Source organism: Neophocaena asiaeorientalis, unplaced genomic scaffold, assembly GCF_003031525.2.
Source record: "Neophocaena asiaeorientalis asiaeorientalis breed wild unplaced genomic scaffold, Neophocaena_asiaeorientalis_V1.1 scaffold265, whole genome shotgun sequence".
Classification (NCBI taxonomy): Eukaryota; Metazoa; Chordata; class Mammalia; order Artiodactyla; family Phocoenidae; genus Neophocaena; species Neophocaena asiaeorientalis.
The window spans coordinates 647238-666625 of record NW_020172172.1 but is presented as its reverse complement, the minus strand read 5'-3'; the positions used below and the strand labels follow the sequence as shown (position 1 = coordinate 666625).

Sequence of the window (19388 nt, the reverse complement as noted above, 5' to 3'; positions counted from 1 at the left end):
CAGCATTAATACTTCACAGTTCAAGAGAAAAAATTTTTTGCTTTAAACTTCCAAATTATACTATTCCAACAAATCTTTCTATCTTTGCTTTTCTGGTTATTGTTTTAGTTAGTTCAGTCAGTTTTCTCATTTTACTTTATCTTTTTAAACATCATATGGATTGAAAATTACTGAAATTATTCTACTTAAAATGAAAACTACTTGGTTATTTTCATTTTGTCTTCTTTAAAATGCATTCAGGCAAACTCTCTGAACCTTAAGCTCTGATATATTCAGTCTGGTGAGTTTTTAGACATTCTTCCTAAGTTACACAGTCGCTGCTTCAGTTACCCTATGTTCCCCTTTACTTCTCCCTAATCACAGCCTACAGCCAGGGTGAGAGGAATGATAAACAAACTGATTAATGAAAGCTTGTTAGATGAGAAAATTTAATTTTCAGATAATATTAAATTAACAAGCTCTCACAGCCTCATTCCTGCCTACGGCCAACCCTCTCTGCATACTCAAATGTTAAGGCTGCCAGTAGCGTGACCTCAAGCTGGAAGGCAGGGGTGAGGGGCTGACAACTTTATAATGTGGCCAAAACAAAATAGGTACTTACAAGAGCTACTTTCATTTGCTCCTGAAATTCCCTTTCTTGGGCCTGAAACTTCTTAGTCAGTTCCTGCTCTTTGCTGGCCAGCTCCTCTTCATGAAGCTTCTGTAATTTTGCAATTTGTTCTGAGGATTTCTGAAACACAACCAAATAGTTAAAGTGAGACACCCAGAATAAAATATGTAACTCTACAACTAAATGATACTTTATTATAATCAAGTTAATAGCTTCTTAAGAGGAAAAATTGGAACATATTTCCCACATAAATCAAAAGTCACCAAACTCTTGAGAGTTAAAAGATAAACCAATAAAGTGTTGCTCCTCATTTAAGACAAAGAGAGCTGCAGCTGCAATGGTCAGTCCTATGGGGTTGAAGCTCCAATTCCACATCATACAAAGATGTTCCCCACCAATCAGGATAGGGGAGCACAGTAGGAGGAATAAGGATGCTCTCAGAGAGGGCACTCCACCATGGTCAAGGTGTTCTGGCCACACCCATCTATTTATGCTTAGCTTTCCAGGCATGTACTACTACTTATTAAAAAGTATTGGGCTTCCCTGGTGGCGCAGTGGTTGAGAATCTGCCTGCTAATGAAGGGGACACGGGTTTGAGCTCTGGTCTGGGAAGATCCCACATGCCGCAGAGCAACTAGGCCCATGAGCCACAACTACTGAGCCTGCGCGTCTGGAGCCTGTGCTCCACAACAAGAGAGGCCGCGATAGTGAGAGGCCCGCGCACTGCGACGAAGAGTGGCCCCCCGCTTGCCACAACTAGAGAAAGCCCTTGCACAGAAACAAAGACCCAACACAGCCAAAAATAAATTAATTTATTTATTTAAAAAAAAAAAGTATTGACCTTGTTCTTTCTTGAATAGGAGGACTCAATCTTATAAAAATGTCAAATCACCCTAAATAAATTCAAATATTTAATATAATCAAATAAAACAAAACGAGGGAAGGCCCACTGGACAAAATAAACATGCAAGAATAGCTGATCTCTTCTGAAAAATAAGAATAACAAGGAGAGGCTACCAAATAGTAGAACATTATAAAACTAAAACATATTATAAAACTGGTATTAGTGTAATACCAGCACATAGTCAGACAAAGCAGTGGAACAGCACAGAGAATCCAGAAGGCCCATACGTAGCACTACAATAATTTAGTATGTAATAAAGGTAGTATGGCATGTCAGAAGGGAAAACATGGGCTATTAAAGAAATGATTTGAAGGCTACTAGGTAGTCATTTGGAAAAAATTTAAGTTGGATCCCTACCTCACTCCTCACACTAAATAAATTTCAGTTTGATCAAAGATTTAACCATAAAAAATGAAAACATAAAAGTGTTAGATGAGAGGGCTCCCCTGGCGGCGCAGTAGTTAAGAATCTGCCTGCCAATGCAGGGGACACGGGTTCAAGCCCTGGTCTGGGAAGATCCCACATGCCGCGGAGCAACTAAGCCCGTGTACCACAACTACTGACCCTGGGCTCTAGAGCCCGTGAGCCACAAGTACGGAAGCCCGCACACCTAGAGCCCATGCTCTGCAACAAGAGAAGCCACCATAGAGAGAGGCCTGCACACCACAACAAAGAGTAGCCCCCGCTCACCTCAACTGGAGAAAAGCCCATGAACAGCAACGAAGACCCAACACAGCCAAACACAAATAAAATAAAATAAATTTTAAAAAAACTTGGTGTGATGGAAGGCAAAGCAACCAGGTCTGGGGATGGGGAAATGGGAAGATGTTGGTCAAAGGATACAAAAGAAAAAAAAAAAGTGTTAGATGAGAAAAATAAAAAAAAAATTTTCATCTCAACTGAGAATGTGTTTTTAAAGCAGAACAAAATCCAGAGAGCATTTAAGGAAAAGAAAACTTTCTGCATAGCCAAAAAAAACCCCAAAACAAAAGCAAATCATAAACAAAGACAACAAATAACAAACTGAGAAAATTATTTGGATAAACACACCTTATATCCAATGGCTAATTCTTACTATAGGTAAAAAGCTTCTACAAATCACAAAAAGACCAACAGCCCAAGAGGAAAATGAATCAAGGATCTGATCGGGCGACTCAAAAAGGAAAACTATAAATTCCTGTAAACATACAAAAACATGTTTGTCGTACTGGTAAGAGACATGCATATTAAAACTACAGGACTTCCCTGGTGGCGCAGTGGTTAAGAATCCGCCTTCCAATGCAGGGGACATGGGTTCGAGCCCTGGTCCAGGAAGATTCCACATGCCACGGAGCAACTAAGCCCATGCGCCACAACTATTGAGCCTGCGCTCTAGAGCCCGCGAGCCACAACTACTGAGCCCACGTGCTACAACTGCTGAAGCCCACGTGCCTAGAGCCCACGCTCCACAACAAGAGAAGCCACTGCAGTGAGAAGCTCACGCGCACCGCAATGAAGAGTAGCCCCTGCTCGACACAACTTGAGAAAAGCCCGCGCGCAGCAATGAAGACCCAATGCAGCCAAGAATAAATAAACAAATAAATAAATTTATTTTTTTAAAAAAACTGCAATGATGTCATTATTTTAACTTAGCTTGGAAAGATAAAAAATTTCAGGTAATACCATCTTTGTGAGGGGGGGAACATATTCTAATACATTGCTCATAAGTATAAACTGTCCTCCATTGAGCTTGTAGCAACTATCCAATAATTATAAATACATGTAATTTTTTCCTAGATTCCACTTCTAGGAATCTATTCTAAAGAAACACAGATGTGAGCAAATACGATAAGGATATTCACAATTTCCAACAGTAAAAACTGAAAGCCTAAATATCCATCAGCAGAAGACTGATTAAATTGTGAGCTATTCATACAATGAAGTCCTGAGCAGTCTTTAAAACAAATGGGGCATCATTATCAACTCAATAATAAAGAACAACCTCCAAGACAGATTATTAAGTGGAAAAGCAAAATACAGATCAGTAAAAATAACATGCCATCTTTTGTGTTTAAAAAATAAATAAATAAAGAGACTCCCGCGGCGGTCCAGTGGTTAAGAATCCACCTTCCAATGCAGGGGATGTGGGCTTGATCCCTGGACAGGGAACTAAGATCCCATATGCCGCGGGGCAACTAAGCTCACGTGCCGCGACCACTGAGCCTGCACGCTCGCGCACCACAACTAGAGAGAAGTCTGCGCACCACGACAGAAGATCCCACACGCCACAATGAAGATCCCATGTGCTGCAAGTAAGACCCAATGTAGCCAAGTAAATAACTTAGTTAATTAATTAAAGAGAGGATTAGAAAACATAAGAGAGAAATTATATGCAGAGACTATCTCTGGGAAGTATAGCCAAAAAGGTACACATTCATTTCTCTATCAAAGTGCTTTTTTCCTATAATCTAAACATCACGAAATGATCAAGGTCTCAAACAAAATACAAATTAACTCTTCTTTACTATCAAAGATGTAGGAAAAGCCTAAGACTTAAGTTTCAACACTGCCGTAGCCCATTTCAATCCAGAATTATTCTTACTTTCATTACATGAACAACCTCCTGTTTCACGTGGCCTAATTCTTGTTGAAGTCTGTTACGCTCCTCCTCACTTGTTTTTTCAATGGCTTTTATTTGCTCCTCCATTTCTGCTTTCATTTTTCTCCGTGCTTCTTCTGTTTTTTGGGCTGTACTCAAGGCTTTTTCAAGTTCCTCAAAAGCTACAATGAAAACAGCAGAAAACAAGTATCTCAAGAAATACTATCATTGAGCTAAAGTGTTTTACATTCAATTTATGGGAACTAAGAGCAGCAGTAGCAGAAGAGGTTAAAAAACTCATCACTGTTTTAAGCCAAGAGATATTTGAGTAGTTAAAAGCCACAGAAATGTCCAGTCACTGAAAGCAATTTGTCATTGAGTTCTGGATTCAGATCTTAAGATTGCTTATATGAACTTAAGCTCAGAAGTTAGAAAAAATATTAGAAAAAATATTAAATTACTAAAGATTGCCCACTCTCCCCACAAGTGTCCTTATGGATAGCAAATTCAAAGAAATGAAGACTTGTACCTACTTCTGTAGTATATAATTCCAATTGCTTTTTTGTTTGTGATGCAGTTCTTATCTAATTGTTATCAATTATCTAATAATTATCTAATTATTATCAATAATTAGGTAATACTATTATATACTCACTAGGACATTTTTAAGAATGAAAAAATTATTCTTTGACTAATCTTATTTTTAAAAACCTCTTAACCATATGATAACAGCAGGGTTTTTTTTTAATATTTACTGTCTGAATCACATATTTAAACAATGTATTTTGATATGAAACCTACTACTGTGTAAGTTTCGAATTAGTGTAGTTAACTAGAAAGAAATCTTTACCTGATTCAACGTGTATAAAAAGGCACTACCAGCAGGGAGTTCTTGGGTGAAATAAGTAAGAATTCAGGCCCTTAATAAACAATCATCTAGGCTAGAGTAGTAAGATCTTTAAGGACAGCTCATCTAGTATCAAACAAAGTCATATATGATGGGTGCAAGAGCTGGGTAACTTGACACCAAAATATATATGTGTGTGTTTATGTATATGTGTGTGTGTATATATGTTTGTGTGCACTGCATATGTGTGCAAACATACACTTTCCCTCTCTCTCCCCTTCTTTCTCTCTCTACTGACAGAATAGTAGCCTGTGAAAATCCTACGGCTATTATCATCCTAGACTATTTCCTTTAGTCCTCATAGACTAGAAGACACCAGACTTCCCTTTACCAAAGAGAAGAACTATAAATAAAACATCAAATTTCAAGATGGGTTTTAATCCTTTTAAGAAACATATATCCAGAGGTGACAGTTCATTGACATGTGTAGTATTTTCACTCCCAGTGGTATAAGAAATGTGGAACTTCAACCTATGATATCTCATTTAAAAGCCCCTTTATTAACCACAACTTGACTTAACAGACAGTGGTTTGGGCAAAGGAATTGCATACCTGAAGCAAACACGTATTCTAAAGCATTTTCTTAATGATGAACTGTAGTAGGTACAGAAAAAGGCAAGAGAAAAGCTGAATTCTGGTAACAACCAAGAAACACAACTTATTTTGCTCACTACGTTAAAAAACAAAACAAAACAAAAACACTTCTCTGGCAACCATGTTTTTGATATTAAAAAAATCTACCCAATTTATTCATTTTATATGCACAAAGTATAAAACTATAGTTCAAATAAGGTCTAAATTTCAAAGGCATATTAATTAGCTGAAATTATTTTTAAAGATTCCTACTCCAACTTTATTGATATTTGCCTACAAACACCAAGATGATAATCCTTAGACATAAATATGTTGGTAAATAAAGTGTTTAAAGGGAAATGCTCTTTGTTTTAGTTAGATATTCTTTTCCTATAAATTCTGGTGTCGAGCATGAAGAAGCTCCTCTTGCCAGGAATAAGAAATTAGTTTCCTAGTTTCTCAAAAACAAGTGGAGTAAACTGATCAATTACGGGAAAGAAATTCTGTAGCAGAGTGCTTACTGCTTAGTTTGAGCTGAAGGTTTAAATCTGGGAGAGAAAAACATGGAAAAATGGAATGACGATATTTTAAAATGCTTATTAGATGTCATCACAATCTTTTCCTTACTGCTAATATTTGGCATGTAAGATTGCACTTACATTAGCACTTCTAAGCACTTCACAGAAATATCTTAAATCAGGCTCTAGAGAACCTGAAAATAGTTTTGATATTCTTCCAGCAAGACAGTTTTAAATGAAAAACTTTTGTCAATTAAGCAAAATAAAACAAAACTGTACACAGTCAATACCAAGTGAATTTTCATTGTTTTCTTTAAATTCCAGAATCCGATATAGTATAAAAATAGATGTAGTGCTCTCATTTTCTCAAATAACAAAAAAATCTATGCCACAGAGTTCCTATTTGGATATAATTTTCCAATAGTTAACTTTTCTAACCATACTCAGTAAATTTTAGTATATTCTCCTATATTATATTCTAATTTTAGTGTTTAATCCTCCAAAATAGCTTTCCTAAGTCACTTGATTATCCATCATATAATGATTAAGGTAGGACAGATCTGGTTCCAAGTTCTTTTCATCTAAATTTAATCCTTTCTTCCTACCTTCTGCCACCTTGTCAGAGAACCATATAATTTTATACCTAAAAAGACACCTTTGAGATGTCCTCATTCAAATGTAACAACTGAGTCATCCAACTTTGCCTTCAGATGATAAATCAACTTAAATATACAGGATTTAAGGAACAATCCTTACCTTGCATTATTTTTTAAAACCAAGAATGCTGACATTGATCAAGCTCAGCTGAGCAATAATATACCTTACTAAACCAGAATTTCTGAACCAATCAATTACTGATGGCTTCTAACTCTCAACAAAATGCAGCATGTTATTATACCTCTGACAGACATACAAAAACTCACTGCTTTCCACCTCCATCTTGCTTTATGAAAATGTTAAGTCCCCCCAAAATAAAATAAAATTTTAAAGAGGCAATAAAACACATTTCTATATCCACATACAGAAAACTTATTTCAAACCCACTCTACACTCTACCACAAATGAAGCCACTTCCTTACAGGAAGTCTGCGTCCAACGAGTCCCATTTCAATGTTGAAGGAGGATATACTGAGAGCTTACTTACTAACCAGAAACATCTCACCTTCTGATCTTGCAACCACCAGACGTAGTAAAGTGGTGTCCTTAGCCTATAGTATTCTCAAGTGAATTCCCCACTCTTTCCAAAATGAAACTATGCTAGGATTTTAATGTTGAGTACTAAAGTAGTATGTTCTGAATGTCTACATAATTTGTCTTCCAATTACCAACACAGGATAAGTGAGTGGGGAGAAAGAAAGCGTGCATCAGCCCCAGCTGACAAGTCTTCTGCCAACATGCAAGAGTGCACAGAGAAACCATGGTCACAGCACACACCAACAGGAAGGCTAAGCACGAACTGCCGCCAAATGTTGCAAGAACACGTTGTGTTCTTCCAAAGCAAAATTCAATGTATCTCAGGCAATTTTTGCTTTAAAAAAAAAAAAAAAAAACTTTGAAAATATTTCTAGAAAAAATTGAATGCACCTTAAGAATGGTCCTCTATCAGTTAAGGAAAAACACAGGGCAGACCTTTTATTGCTGGCTCATCACTTTCCCCTTCAGATGAGGTTTACTCACATCCATGGGAATTATGAAAATGGACAAATGCTCACTATATGAGTTACATGAGAAACGTTGGCAATCTACAGCTCAATAATCCAACCATTCATTCATCATATATTTATTAGATGTTTGACATCTGCCAAGCATATGTTAGGCATTGGGTGATATAAAGAAAATATTTCACAAAAAGACAGTTGAAGTAATAAGGCAGGCGGGGTGGAGGGTGGTGGTGGGGGGAGGTGTATAAAAGAACTAATCCTCAGGCTAAGCTAGGAAGAATGTGGCATTTGCTTTTACCACTTCACTGTCTTTCCCCCTCCTCATTCTCAATGTCCTAACCAATCATAATAAATAACAAATGCCAGAATTCTGAGATTCTAGGCAGCCTTACTGTTTTGTTGCACTGTCCCAGGGGACACTTTACTGTAAAAATAACAAGACCCACTCTACTCCCCCTGCAGGGAAGAAGCAAAGAGGCAGAAATGTGGAAAGGCTGCCACCTCTAGATTAAATAAGAAGCTGATTAATAACATCAAGAATGAATAAGTAAGCCAGTGCTTATTTCTTTATCCCAGCAAAAAAGCTGCTAAAATGCATGTGATATAAAACCAAAAAAACACAGCTAGTACTATGAAATGAATGAAATGCAAATTAACAGAAAAAAACAACACAAAGATTTATCAGAATTCCCATCCAATCATCAAGTGTCTTTTGTGAATAAAAGCAAAAGTCTAGAGCAGCAGTTTTCAAAGTGTGGTCCACAAATCCTAGGGTCATGAGACCCTTTCTGTGACCCTATCACAACAGATTGAATGTAGAAACAGGCGTGAAAATACAACTATCTTCTATTAAGCCAAACAATAAGATAAGCAAAAATGTAAAACAATGCCATTCTTCACACTAAATTGTGTTTTGGGAAATATGGGTAATTTTCATAAAAGTATTCAATACTTACATATAATAGGTTTATAATTGTTATTTTAAAATGAACTTTTAAAAAATTTCTTAGTTTTAATTTCTAATATAATAAATATCAATCCATATAACCCACACAAACAAATACTCTTTGGAAACCTCAGTAAGCTTTAAGAGTGTAAGGAGATCCCTGTGATTAAAAAGTTTGAAAACCACTGGTCTAGAGTTTACATAAATGAAAATAAAATAATGCTACCACCTAGTGGCATAAACCAGATATTGCAATACTTGGGGCCTTCAGAAATTTAATATCGCATGTGCAATGGAAATCTACTTTTCAAGCCACTTCCCAAAATACATAACAGGATTCACTCTAAGGATTAACTATGCTTTGACCTTTAAAATTTTTACAGATCGGGCTTCCCTGGTGGCGCAGTGGTTGAGAGTCCGCCTGCCGATGCAGGGGACACGGGTTCGTGCCCCGGTCCGGGAAGATCCCACATGCTGCGGAGCGGCTGGGCCCGTGAGCCATGGCCGCTGAGCCTGCGCATCCGGAGCCTGTGCTCCGCAACGGGAGAGGCCACAACAGTGAGAGGCCCGCGTACAGCAAAAAAAAAAAAAAAAAAAAAAATTTTTACAGATCTATCCAAATTTCATGCACTCCTTACATTAACCATGCAAATTTACTATCAAATACTTTGAAAACATCAGGATGATCTTGAAAAATATTAGGCTAAAGCTAAGTAAATTTAATTAAATGGAAAATATGATTCTGTAGCAAAGAAATGTGTTCCTCTAGTTGCTGGTGCTTTCCAGTAACAGTGACATTGCCAGGGACATAAATAAGTGCAGGCTGACAATGACTTTCTAAAGGTTTGTATGTACAGCTACTATTGTAGAAATGTATCAAGCACCTACAAATACACGACTATGAAATTAAAAACTTATATTAAATTAAAATCTAATTCCATTTAAAATAATAAAAATTTCCCTCAGGTGTTCATTCAGTGCCAAAATGTGTACATACTACTCACCTAACATGGCATACTTAAATTCAACTTTAATTCATACTCTTTTGCCTGAGAAACATGGAATTTTCTTTGTAAAGCTTATTCAAAGTACCCATGATAAGAAAAAAACAGCCCTTACCCCAGTCCTGTTCATACAAGGCTTGGGAAAGGCACCATGATTCACTTATTGGCATGTGTGGATGCACAAAAATAAGATGTTTTGTGAGACTTAAGACTCCAAGAAAACTCTGTTACATAAATTATCAACAACTAACAAAGCACTTAAATACACATGTGATTTTTGTGTGTTATACAAATATGCATAAATCTTATACATTATTTAAAAATAAACTCTATTTTAAAGGGTCCTTCAAATAAATGTTCCACTGAATGTCTTTGGTATATTAGGTTTATACTATACAAATGAAAAAGAAACTTATTTCCTGCACAAACACAACATGACAATAAAAAAGCAAAGAACGTTGTGAGTTACTCTACATTTTAAAATGCAGACAATCATAAAACACAGAACTTCAGCAAAGACAGGGTACATGAAATGGAAACAGGTTTTACAAAAGTCAGTGTGCTGTGTAAACTTTCCTAATCTGAGCAGAATATTTTACTCATTTTGCACAGTTGTAGGCAAGAACATTTTAAGGACAGGGTGTTAATACTATGATATGGGTTCTTTTTTGTAATGGCTTTATTTAAATCTCTTAAAGGTAATTAACAAAAAAGACTAAAAGTCTATGGGGAAGACTTTATCCAGAGAAAAAATTCAAGGATGGAATAAGCTGTATTACAAAGTTGTTACAGTATTATTCAGAATAGTGAAAGTAGAAAATAATCTAGGTGCTGATCAATAGGGAGATGGTTAATGATGTACATGCATTCTGACAAAGCCATTAAAATGTTAGTACTTTAGCAACATGTAAAACTACTCCTAATATAATGCTAAATAAAGAAAAAGGAGCATACAAAATTATATGGACAATTATGATTACAATCGTATAAAATAAGGATTGAGAAAAGACTAACTGGAAGTGTATTGAAACAACAGCAACGTGCTTTCATTTTCTCTATTTTCCAATTTTTGGGTAATACACTACATTAATGATTAGCCAGCTACTCTACCTCCTATCCTAGGTAAAACATACACACACATGCACACAAAGAATACCCAAGATCTAGCGTGAACTTCGGCAGCATTAACATTCTGCACCGGTGCTGCACTGAAGAGGTAATATTCTAGACAATCAGTAATAGTACCTAGTACCTAAAAAAACACCATCACATACTTAAGCTGAATCACCAGAATTCTCCAAATTTAAAATCTGGTTACTTGAAGATATGACCATCTGTTTTTAAGTAACACCTAGAAAGGAATACTATCAACAGTTGTAGTAAAATGGTTGTAACAAATATATTTATTTTTGGTTTTCTTTATTCACTGAAATAATTTTAACAAAAGTGCTATAGTATTGTACTTCAGAAAACATGCCTACCAGTTCCACTGTAGAGCAGAGTAAGTACTACAAGCTGATACAGCATCAAGTAGGCATGTTACCATATTCCCATAGTCTTGGTATTTTATGATAGTATTATTCTTTTTAAAATCAGAGACACTCAGATTTCCTTGGTCCTCCAACATATGAGAATCATCACAGTTTGTCTAGAAAAACTATGAGAAGCAGTGCAATAGACTGTTTTCTAAGAAAAGTAGTGAGGAATGTATTTGAGCCACATTTTGATCTCCAGAATAAGTGAGCCCCCAAAAGTAGCCATTTGTCTACTAATATCCACATGTCAAGAACTGCTAAATATATGAGTTAAATTTTTTACAATTAAAAATGCATTAGGAGAGTTCAGATCCTTTGATAATTATTTTATGTAGGCACATTTACTTCTAAAAACCTTAACAACCACAAACTTTAATGTTAGTGTTTCCTTCACATGGCCAGCTCTTATGTGTTTTTTAGCCTTTGAATTTTAAATCTAAGAAAGAGAAAGACAAACATTTAACACAGCAACTGAATTCTCCAAGAGCCAAATGATGTTTATAAAAATTTATGAAAACTCTATTTCCTTTACAAAGACCTTTTCTCACTTTTAGTACCAAATTGGGACTTTTCTGTCAATTGGCAAATGCATTTTATATTTGAACTAAGAATCACATTATATTAGAACAATTCTGTTCAGACTCAACGAAAGCCATTAGATGAAATTCAGCTGATGCACAAAACTAACTTTCATTATAGATTTAAAGGGCAACATCTTCAATATGGAATCAGTCTGTTACAACTTTCTATCATAAACCTCAATAATTATGACTACAAATATAATTTTGAAAATATCTATAAAAGCACTCATAACCGTGTTATCCAAAGACTTTCCAAAATAAATATATCTATTAAATAACTGTAAATCTTAATTCTCTCTTTAAGTATTTATTAACTTTAAATATTTTGACAGTATTATTAACAGATAAGTTTCTCAACTTATAGGCTATGAAATATTACAAAAATATAGTTTTATGAAAATCACATTTAAAGACAAAATACATAAGAGGTACAATCTACCACGCATAAAATAAATATGGTACAAAGATATATTATACAGCACAAGAAATACAGCCAATGTTTTGTAATAACTATAAATGGAGTATAACCTTTAAAAATTGTGAATCACTATGTTGTACACCTGAAACTTATGTAATATTGTATATCAACTATACCTCAATTGTAAAAATAAATAAACAAAGACAAAATACATCTGTGCTTTGGAGAAGCAAGAGAAGGAAGGCTGTATTACAAAAGAGTTGACTGGAACAGCAGCCTGGGAAATTTTTATCCTACATATGAATTAACTGTATATTTTGTCTGCCTTTTCATCATGTGCCCCTTTTTACTTGTTATTCATGGGTTTCTACCTCCTCACAAGATGCATCTCAATTTTAAAAGGAAATGTAATCCCTGACCGGCATTATTTTCTCTCAGCTGGCTACAAGAGTCAACAAAAGCAGTCCTAAAAATGAAAAGGCTTGACATGAGAAGCTGAGACTCTGCATTAGGTTTTCTGCTCACGGAAAGCAAACCTGTTTAACAGCGTCTCACGAGTCTCCAGCTGCTTCAGCAAAGTCTTTAGAGATTATAATCTGAGAGATTCTACCCATTAATGCTCTCTGAAGGGAAATCTTAGGCTTTTGGGGAGCACATTTCTAAATTTCCCAGCCACTTGTCAATAAAACAACTATAAGGAGATGAGGAGATATTTATGAGCACAACCAACTGCCTCTCTCATCCAGACCCATTCCTTTCCTTAAACCTTACAATCTGGTTTCTAAAATCATTTCTGAAACTGCATCCTGGGAATCAAATCCTCATGTAAATTAAAAGACATTTTAAAAAATCTTCAGCCTACCTCCCTCACTTTTGGAAATGCCTCCTATATTCCCCCAGAAGCATAAGTATCCGCAATTCCTATGACTTCTCAGGTTACTTTTTTTGTTTTCATTTATGTCTCTTTGCCAAACTCAATACCTCTGTGTTAAGAGCATAGGCTCTGGACTCAAAATGCCCGGATTCAAATCCTGACTATACATTTACTCTCTCTGGGTGAACGTAAGCAAGTTACTTAACTTCTATGTTCCTAGGTTTTCTTGTCTCCTTTCTTATTTGTGAAATAAGGATATTAGTAATACCCAAGTCATAGAAATTTTGAGGATTAAATACAAATACATACACAAGTGAATACGAGCAAAGCATTGATGACAGAGCCTTGCATAAAGTAAGTCTGGCTATTAGCAGCAGCAGCCGCTAAGGCTACCACCGCTTCTACTACCAGTAAAACAATCTTTCAGAGAAATCAGCCTCTTCTACAGATCGAACCATAGGCTTCAACCTTAGGCTAACTACTCCTAAAAGATGCTCTGATTTTTTATTTCCAAATTCCTACAGGTCAATTCCATCTGGAAACCTCATGATAGGCCCAAATTCAAAGAATCTAAGCAAATTCACCATTTCACTCTATTCCTCAGTGTCCCCATTTAGACTTCCTATTCTGACTTCACCTGATTCATTCGGCCTCCTAACCTTAAAACTCTGGCATCATCTTGGACTCCTACTTTTCTTCTGCCCCTCCAAGTTAACTGGATAGCAGATTCTGCAAATTTGACTCTTCCTCTCCTTCCCAGACCCACCATCCTAGTCAAGGTGGCCAAAGCTCTCAGTTCCCAAAGCCTGAACTTCTATCCTTGCTTTTAAGTTTGACTTTCCACTTCATTTCTTTTCTACCTACAACACTGGTTTCCATCACATTATGCTTTCCTATTACTGGTTTCCTTGTTTACCAAAGTCTAAACTCAGCTACTCACTTTTACAGACTTTAACAGTCAGTTCCTTCACAATCCAACTTCATTTCCCACTTCAGCAAGAATGGTTTCCAGTTGACACACACACACCCCTATGGTCACTGGGCCCGTTTATGATCTTAAATGTGAAATATGTGCTGCCCCCATCTCTCTGTTTAGGCCCATTCTATTCATTATCTGAGGCCCAAGTCAACTCACATCCTCACTAACCTGAAGGCACCAGTTCACCCTGCTCTCTCCTCTTTCTAGCATCTCTGCTTTCTTTCCGAGCATTATTCAGTATCATACCTTGCTGAATACTGATCTCTACACTTTACAGTCTAGCACTTATTGGGTCAAAACATAATGCAGTTATGTATAACACTGAATTATTCCATCAGTCTCTTAAAAAGCAGACTACATCTTATACTTTTTATTTACCCTAGAGCATCCAAAAGGTAGCAGTTATTTAATATGTACCATGCTGTGCCTACTTGGGGAGTTTCAAAGTTGTAAACCTGAATTTTGATAGTCTAAGGCAGTGGTCAGCAAACATTTTCTATAAGAGGCCAGATAATAAATACTTCAGGCTTTGCAGGGCTATACATAAACAGGCCAGGCATGGGCTGCATTTTACCCATAGGCCATAATTTACCAACCTCTGCCTCTTCTGAGGAACAGTCCACAGTGTCTTTATAAAGAGTCTCTACAGTTAAACATTTTTATCCATATTTAACTAATTTTTCTAAATGTTGGCTGGTCAAGCACTTTACATGATTTTTGATTTCTAACATAAAACAAGTAACCCCTGAGTTCTTACCAGCTCTTTCAGATTTTTCTTTCTGTTCCCGTAATTCCTCTCCCTGGCTAGTCATCTGCTTGATGCGACTACGAAGTTGGGCAATTTCTTCTTCTTTGATTTCCAGGGTTTCATGCATCTGACGTTTTGTCTCTGCTATTACCATCCCCTAAACAGAAGTGCAGACTCTAAAGCGTTTGTGTAACAAAACTGCATTATCAATAGCACATATCAAACTTACTTTAAAGGGCAGAAAACATAATGTCTCTTACTAAGTACAGCATACGAATTATTTTAGTATTTAGTTTTTAGTATTTAGTATATTTAGTATTTAGTCTGTGTCCTGTGTATATACTACACTATATACTACAATAACTTCAGTTACCTGGCATATCAGGGTATTCTTAATATAAAAAATTATTTTAATAATAACTTTAATATTTTAATTATTAACAACACATTTTAGTTAAAAGATTTTATAATCTTTCTATAAATGTTTACTATAATTTTCCCTATCTTAGTAAACAGTTTATATTCAACAAAATATGACCTTTAGTACTTGGCTCAGAACCAATCATGAACTACTATTATTGAACTGCGCTGTAACATGGGGAAAGTCCCAGAGGCTGCTGAGAGTATAAGGTTACTGCTGCCACACTGGATGGACCAAGACTGCGGTACAGAGCTACCTGGTTTTTCTCTTTCCTCTTGTGACAGTCTCTGGTCCCAACATCACTCCTTATTACTGTCAGTGAGGCATTCCTCCTATTTGCTAATTGCTACTGTCTTCCCACTCTCTGGATAATCTACACAAGAAATGAAGGTCGCTAGGGGGAAAATATAATCAAATAGTATATATTAAATCAGTCATTTGCAACTAACAAAAAATGGGTGGTTCAACTTGTCTCTTGAAACATAAGACTCTGTGACAGCTATTTTATGATATTAAGCAGAGTATTACCTTACTTCCAGGGTTTGTCAACCCTTGCTTTAGGGTATGACTCTTCCAGATGGCTAATATTAATGAACAGATTAAAAACCAGGTAAGTGGGGCATTATTATACAAAATTCCAAAAGAAAATCGTGGGCCTTCAGTTTCTTCAAAAACCAAAGCACAATGGAAAAGAGAGAGAGAGAGAGAGAGAGAGAGAGGTAGAATCTATAGATTAAAAGAAGTCTTAAGAGTCACATCAACCGACTGTAATGAAAGAATCTCATTTGGATCCTGATTCATAAAAATGGGAAAGAAATGTATGGGACAAAAGGGAAAATCTGAAACTGTCTAGGTAGTTGACTGTACTAAGGAATTGCTATTAAATTTTTAGATGTGATCATGATAATGTGGTTATATTTTTATTAAAAAAAAGACCTTTATTTTAAATATCCATTAAAATACTTATGGAAGAAATGATAAGATTTCTTAGATTTGCTCTAAAACAATCCTGGGATGAGGGTACTGGGGGCTGGGAATGTACAGATGAGACAAAATTAGCCAGGAGATGTTAACTGTTGAAGTTGGGTGATGGGTTCACAGGAATTCCTTTTATTAATCTTTATACTTTTGTAAATGTTTTAAGTTTTTCATAATAAAAAGTTTTTTTTTTTTTTTTAAAGAGGGCCTTCATGAAGTTTATGGAATAGAATCCAGCAAAATGAATAGGATGAAAAAACTGCCAATACATTTCAATAGCAGAACAGCTCTAACATGTTCTTAATTACATGGCCACTTAAAATACTGCAGCTATAAAGTACCATATTAAAGAACACGGTGGATGATGTGGAACTAACTGGAAGCTACTTTTAAAAAAAGGACCCAAGAACCCGGTGCTGAAAGGCTTTGGTCAAAACTGTTTTGCCCGTGAATTTTTTAGCTGTCTTTGCTGCCGTAGCTAAAGTTGCTGTTCCAACTCTAAACTGCCAATCTCACCTATACATTCTAAAGTTTATTTGAAGAAACTTCTGTTTACGCTAACATATACATTACCATTTCTTTACTTTTTAGGCAATTTATCTGTGAGATTAATCTGTTTCCATTATATCTGAAAGACAATACTTATATCATTCACATTTAGTAATGCCTTAACTGTAAATAATTTAACTTTTCTCTAAAAAGTAGTTATGTTCTATAAACAAATTTCTTTTGCAACAGTATTCTAATCTATAAATCAAAATGCTGACTGGGATCAAGAAATCACAGATTCAGCTTCACATGATACAAAACTAATGCTAATGGTTCTATAAATCTAGAAGTTAAAACAAAAAGATTTTTCATGGAAGCAGCTGTAATAATTTTGGAAAGCAGAAGTCCGCATGCTTCCAATTGCTTCCAAAAATGAACTGGGGTGCCCCTTGACAAATTTTAGTATCATAAGTTTTGTTGTTTTACCTTATCTTGTTCAAGCTGTTCAATTAAGTTCTTTGCATCACGCAACTGAGTGATAAGTTTAGTCTTCTCAGCCATATGAAGCTCCTAAAAAAATTTTAAAAATTCATTTCCATCTCTAATAAAGCTTCTCCTCATATGAGAACTCTAAACATTTTCTCTAATTTGAATACTCCTACAAGTCTAATAGGAGAAGAGAACACAGGATGTGTCAAAAGGATGGTAAATGCTATGAAGCCCAGGGCACTCAGGGGCCCTTTCCATGCTGTCTACGGAGGAACGGGGAAGGCTTTCCAGAGGAAGTGCAGGCCACGCTGGGGCCTGTGGATCTAGCATCACAGGGCTGCGTTAAACCACAATCATTTTCTCTTTTACCTTCATCTTTTCTAGTTCTTGAAGTCTTTCATCTAGTTGTTCTTGCAGGGCTTCTTTTTCACTGGTTAACAGCATACATTGTTCCTTATGCGACCGAATGGTTTCCTTACAGCGCTGCAGTAGATTCTCTTGACGCTTAACCCTTTGCTGAAGCATTTCCAGTGTTTTAGCAGAAGCTCCATCTCCCACTATTAATAAAGCAGCATAAGCAGGGGCAGTCAGTGAGGAATCTAAGGGCTCCCTGGGAACAGCTACTCCGTTAGTGCACAGGACTGTATTCTCATTCCAACACTCTGTTATACTCTGAGCCAGATTGAGGAGAGAGGGGTGCCCTTCCAAACCTCTACTCTGCCACTATTTGTGTGATCTGCAGCTGAAGAAGCTACGTAGTACATTCACCTCTTCTTCTGTGGTTCAACCCCAACCCAAATGGCACACAACACTCAAGAGTTAACTAATGTTAACTGAATCCACCCTCCTTCAAAGACAGTTTGATGACCTCTTTTGCTCTTTACAAGTGCCTCCAATGTCTTAGCGCCAATTCCCAAAGGATCGCTAACATATTCCTTCCAAAGTATTCTAATCTCATCCAGAGAGGAGTTCTGGCAAGTACAGCTTTCTCCATCTCCTTACATTTATGACATAGCCCAGGGGTGTTTCAGGAGCCCTTACAGGTTGGTTGCTCAGATAGATGGCTGCTCAACACCTTACTCCAGCACTGGCTGGACCAAAAGTTTATCACAAATCTCTTTGTGATAAAGCTGGTAAATTAAAAATGGGAAGCCTCAAAGAGTAGGGAGGGCTACAATTGGATTTTAAAACATAATTCAACTATTCCTTCTTTTACAATTACAAAACAAATAATAGGGCAAATATTGGCATCTTTGATTGTAGAAATACGTAAGCAATAATACTTAAAAACTAAAAGAAACAAATAATGACAAAGAGCATATTCCTTAATCTTGAACAGACTTAACGTTTTTCTATGAAATCTAGCTACTGCTATCAGTAAAACAGTATAATATAATGAATTTCAATTACAATGAAAATGTGGTGCTACTCACAAACTTTCAAGTGTCAAAACAATTACTTTCTCCTGGAAAACAATAAACAAAGAGCCCATAAAAACATCAAAACTCTTGCATCTGCTAAAAACAGGTCCAAAATGGAGGCTTAAGCTAAGCCTCGCATCACCAAACGGAGACTTAATTACAGTTTCAGCCTCTCCCAGAAATGGAATCTGAAACCAGTGCATCAGGAATCACCTGGTCAACACTAGGGAGGTCACATGCCTGACAGACCCCTGCATCCCCTAAAGGAAAGGGACCTTGTCACAACCAATCTACTTTTTGCTACTGTAACTTCCTTGTCCCACTCCCTTCTGCTTATGAAAGTCTTTCATTTTGTACAGCTCCCAGGAGCTCTTTTCTATCTGCTAAAAGGGGTACTGCCTGATTCATGAATAGTCTAATTAAGTCAATAAGATCTTTAAAATTGACTCAGTTGAATCTTTCTGGAAATATTAGGGTCAGGGACACTTTAGTTCTACCTCAGTCCATGTCTACTACTTCCTGCCCTAGAATCTCTCACCATCCTCCTCTAGTTTTTAACCTAACCTTCTGACAAGCTGAAGCTTACCTACTGGCTCTACATCACCATCTGTGTTCCCTTTAGTGACGCCTTCAGCCTCTGGTTCCATCTGCGAGAGTGGTTTTGGTAAATCAGCATTCATCGGGCCATTTCGTAACCGCTGTTTCAGCAAAGAAACCTAAAAGAAAAAATGTCCTTCATTAGAAAAAAAACAAG

General features: G+C 36.4%; 1 protein-coding gene across 6 annotated transcripts in view; it reads right to left on the bottom strand.

Annotated features, from left to right (window-relative positions):
* GOLGA4 (golgin A4) overlaps positions 1 to 19388 on the bottom strand; it is a 117890-nt gene that overhangs the window by 51301 nt on the left and 47201 nt on the right. For 5 of the 6 annotated variants that reach the window (XR_003004756.1, XM_024756835.1, XM_024756808.1 and 2 more), the window contains exons 8-13: positions 19221 to 19350; positions 17583 to 17770; positions 17211 to 17294; positions 14846 to 14993; positions 4096 to 4274; positions 602 to 730 (exon numbers count right to left, since the gene is read on the bottom strand). Coding sequence is in view for 5 of the 6 variants with exons in the window: in XM_024756835.1 (XP_024612603.1) it covers positions 602 to 730; positions 4096 to 4274; positions 14846 to 14993; positions 17211 to 17294; positions 17583 to 17770; positions 19221 to 19350 (858 nt within the window). In the remaining variant the exon portion in view is untranslated. The remainder of the gene's footprint in view (positions 1 to 601; positions 731 to 4095; positions 4275 to 14845; positions 14994 to 17210; positions 17295 to 17582; positions 17771 to 19220; positions 19351 to 19388) is intronic. The other variant, XM_024756832.1, reaches the window with a different exon arrangement.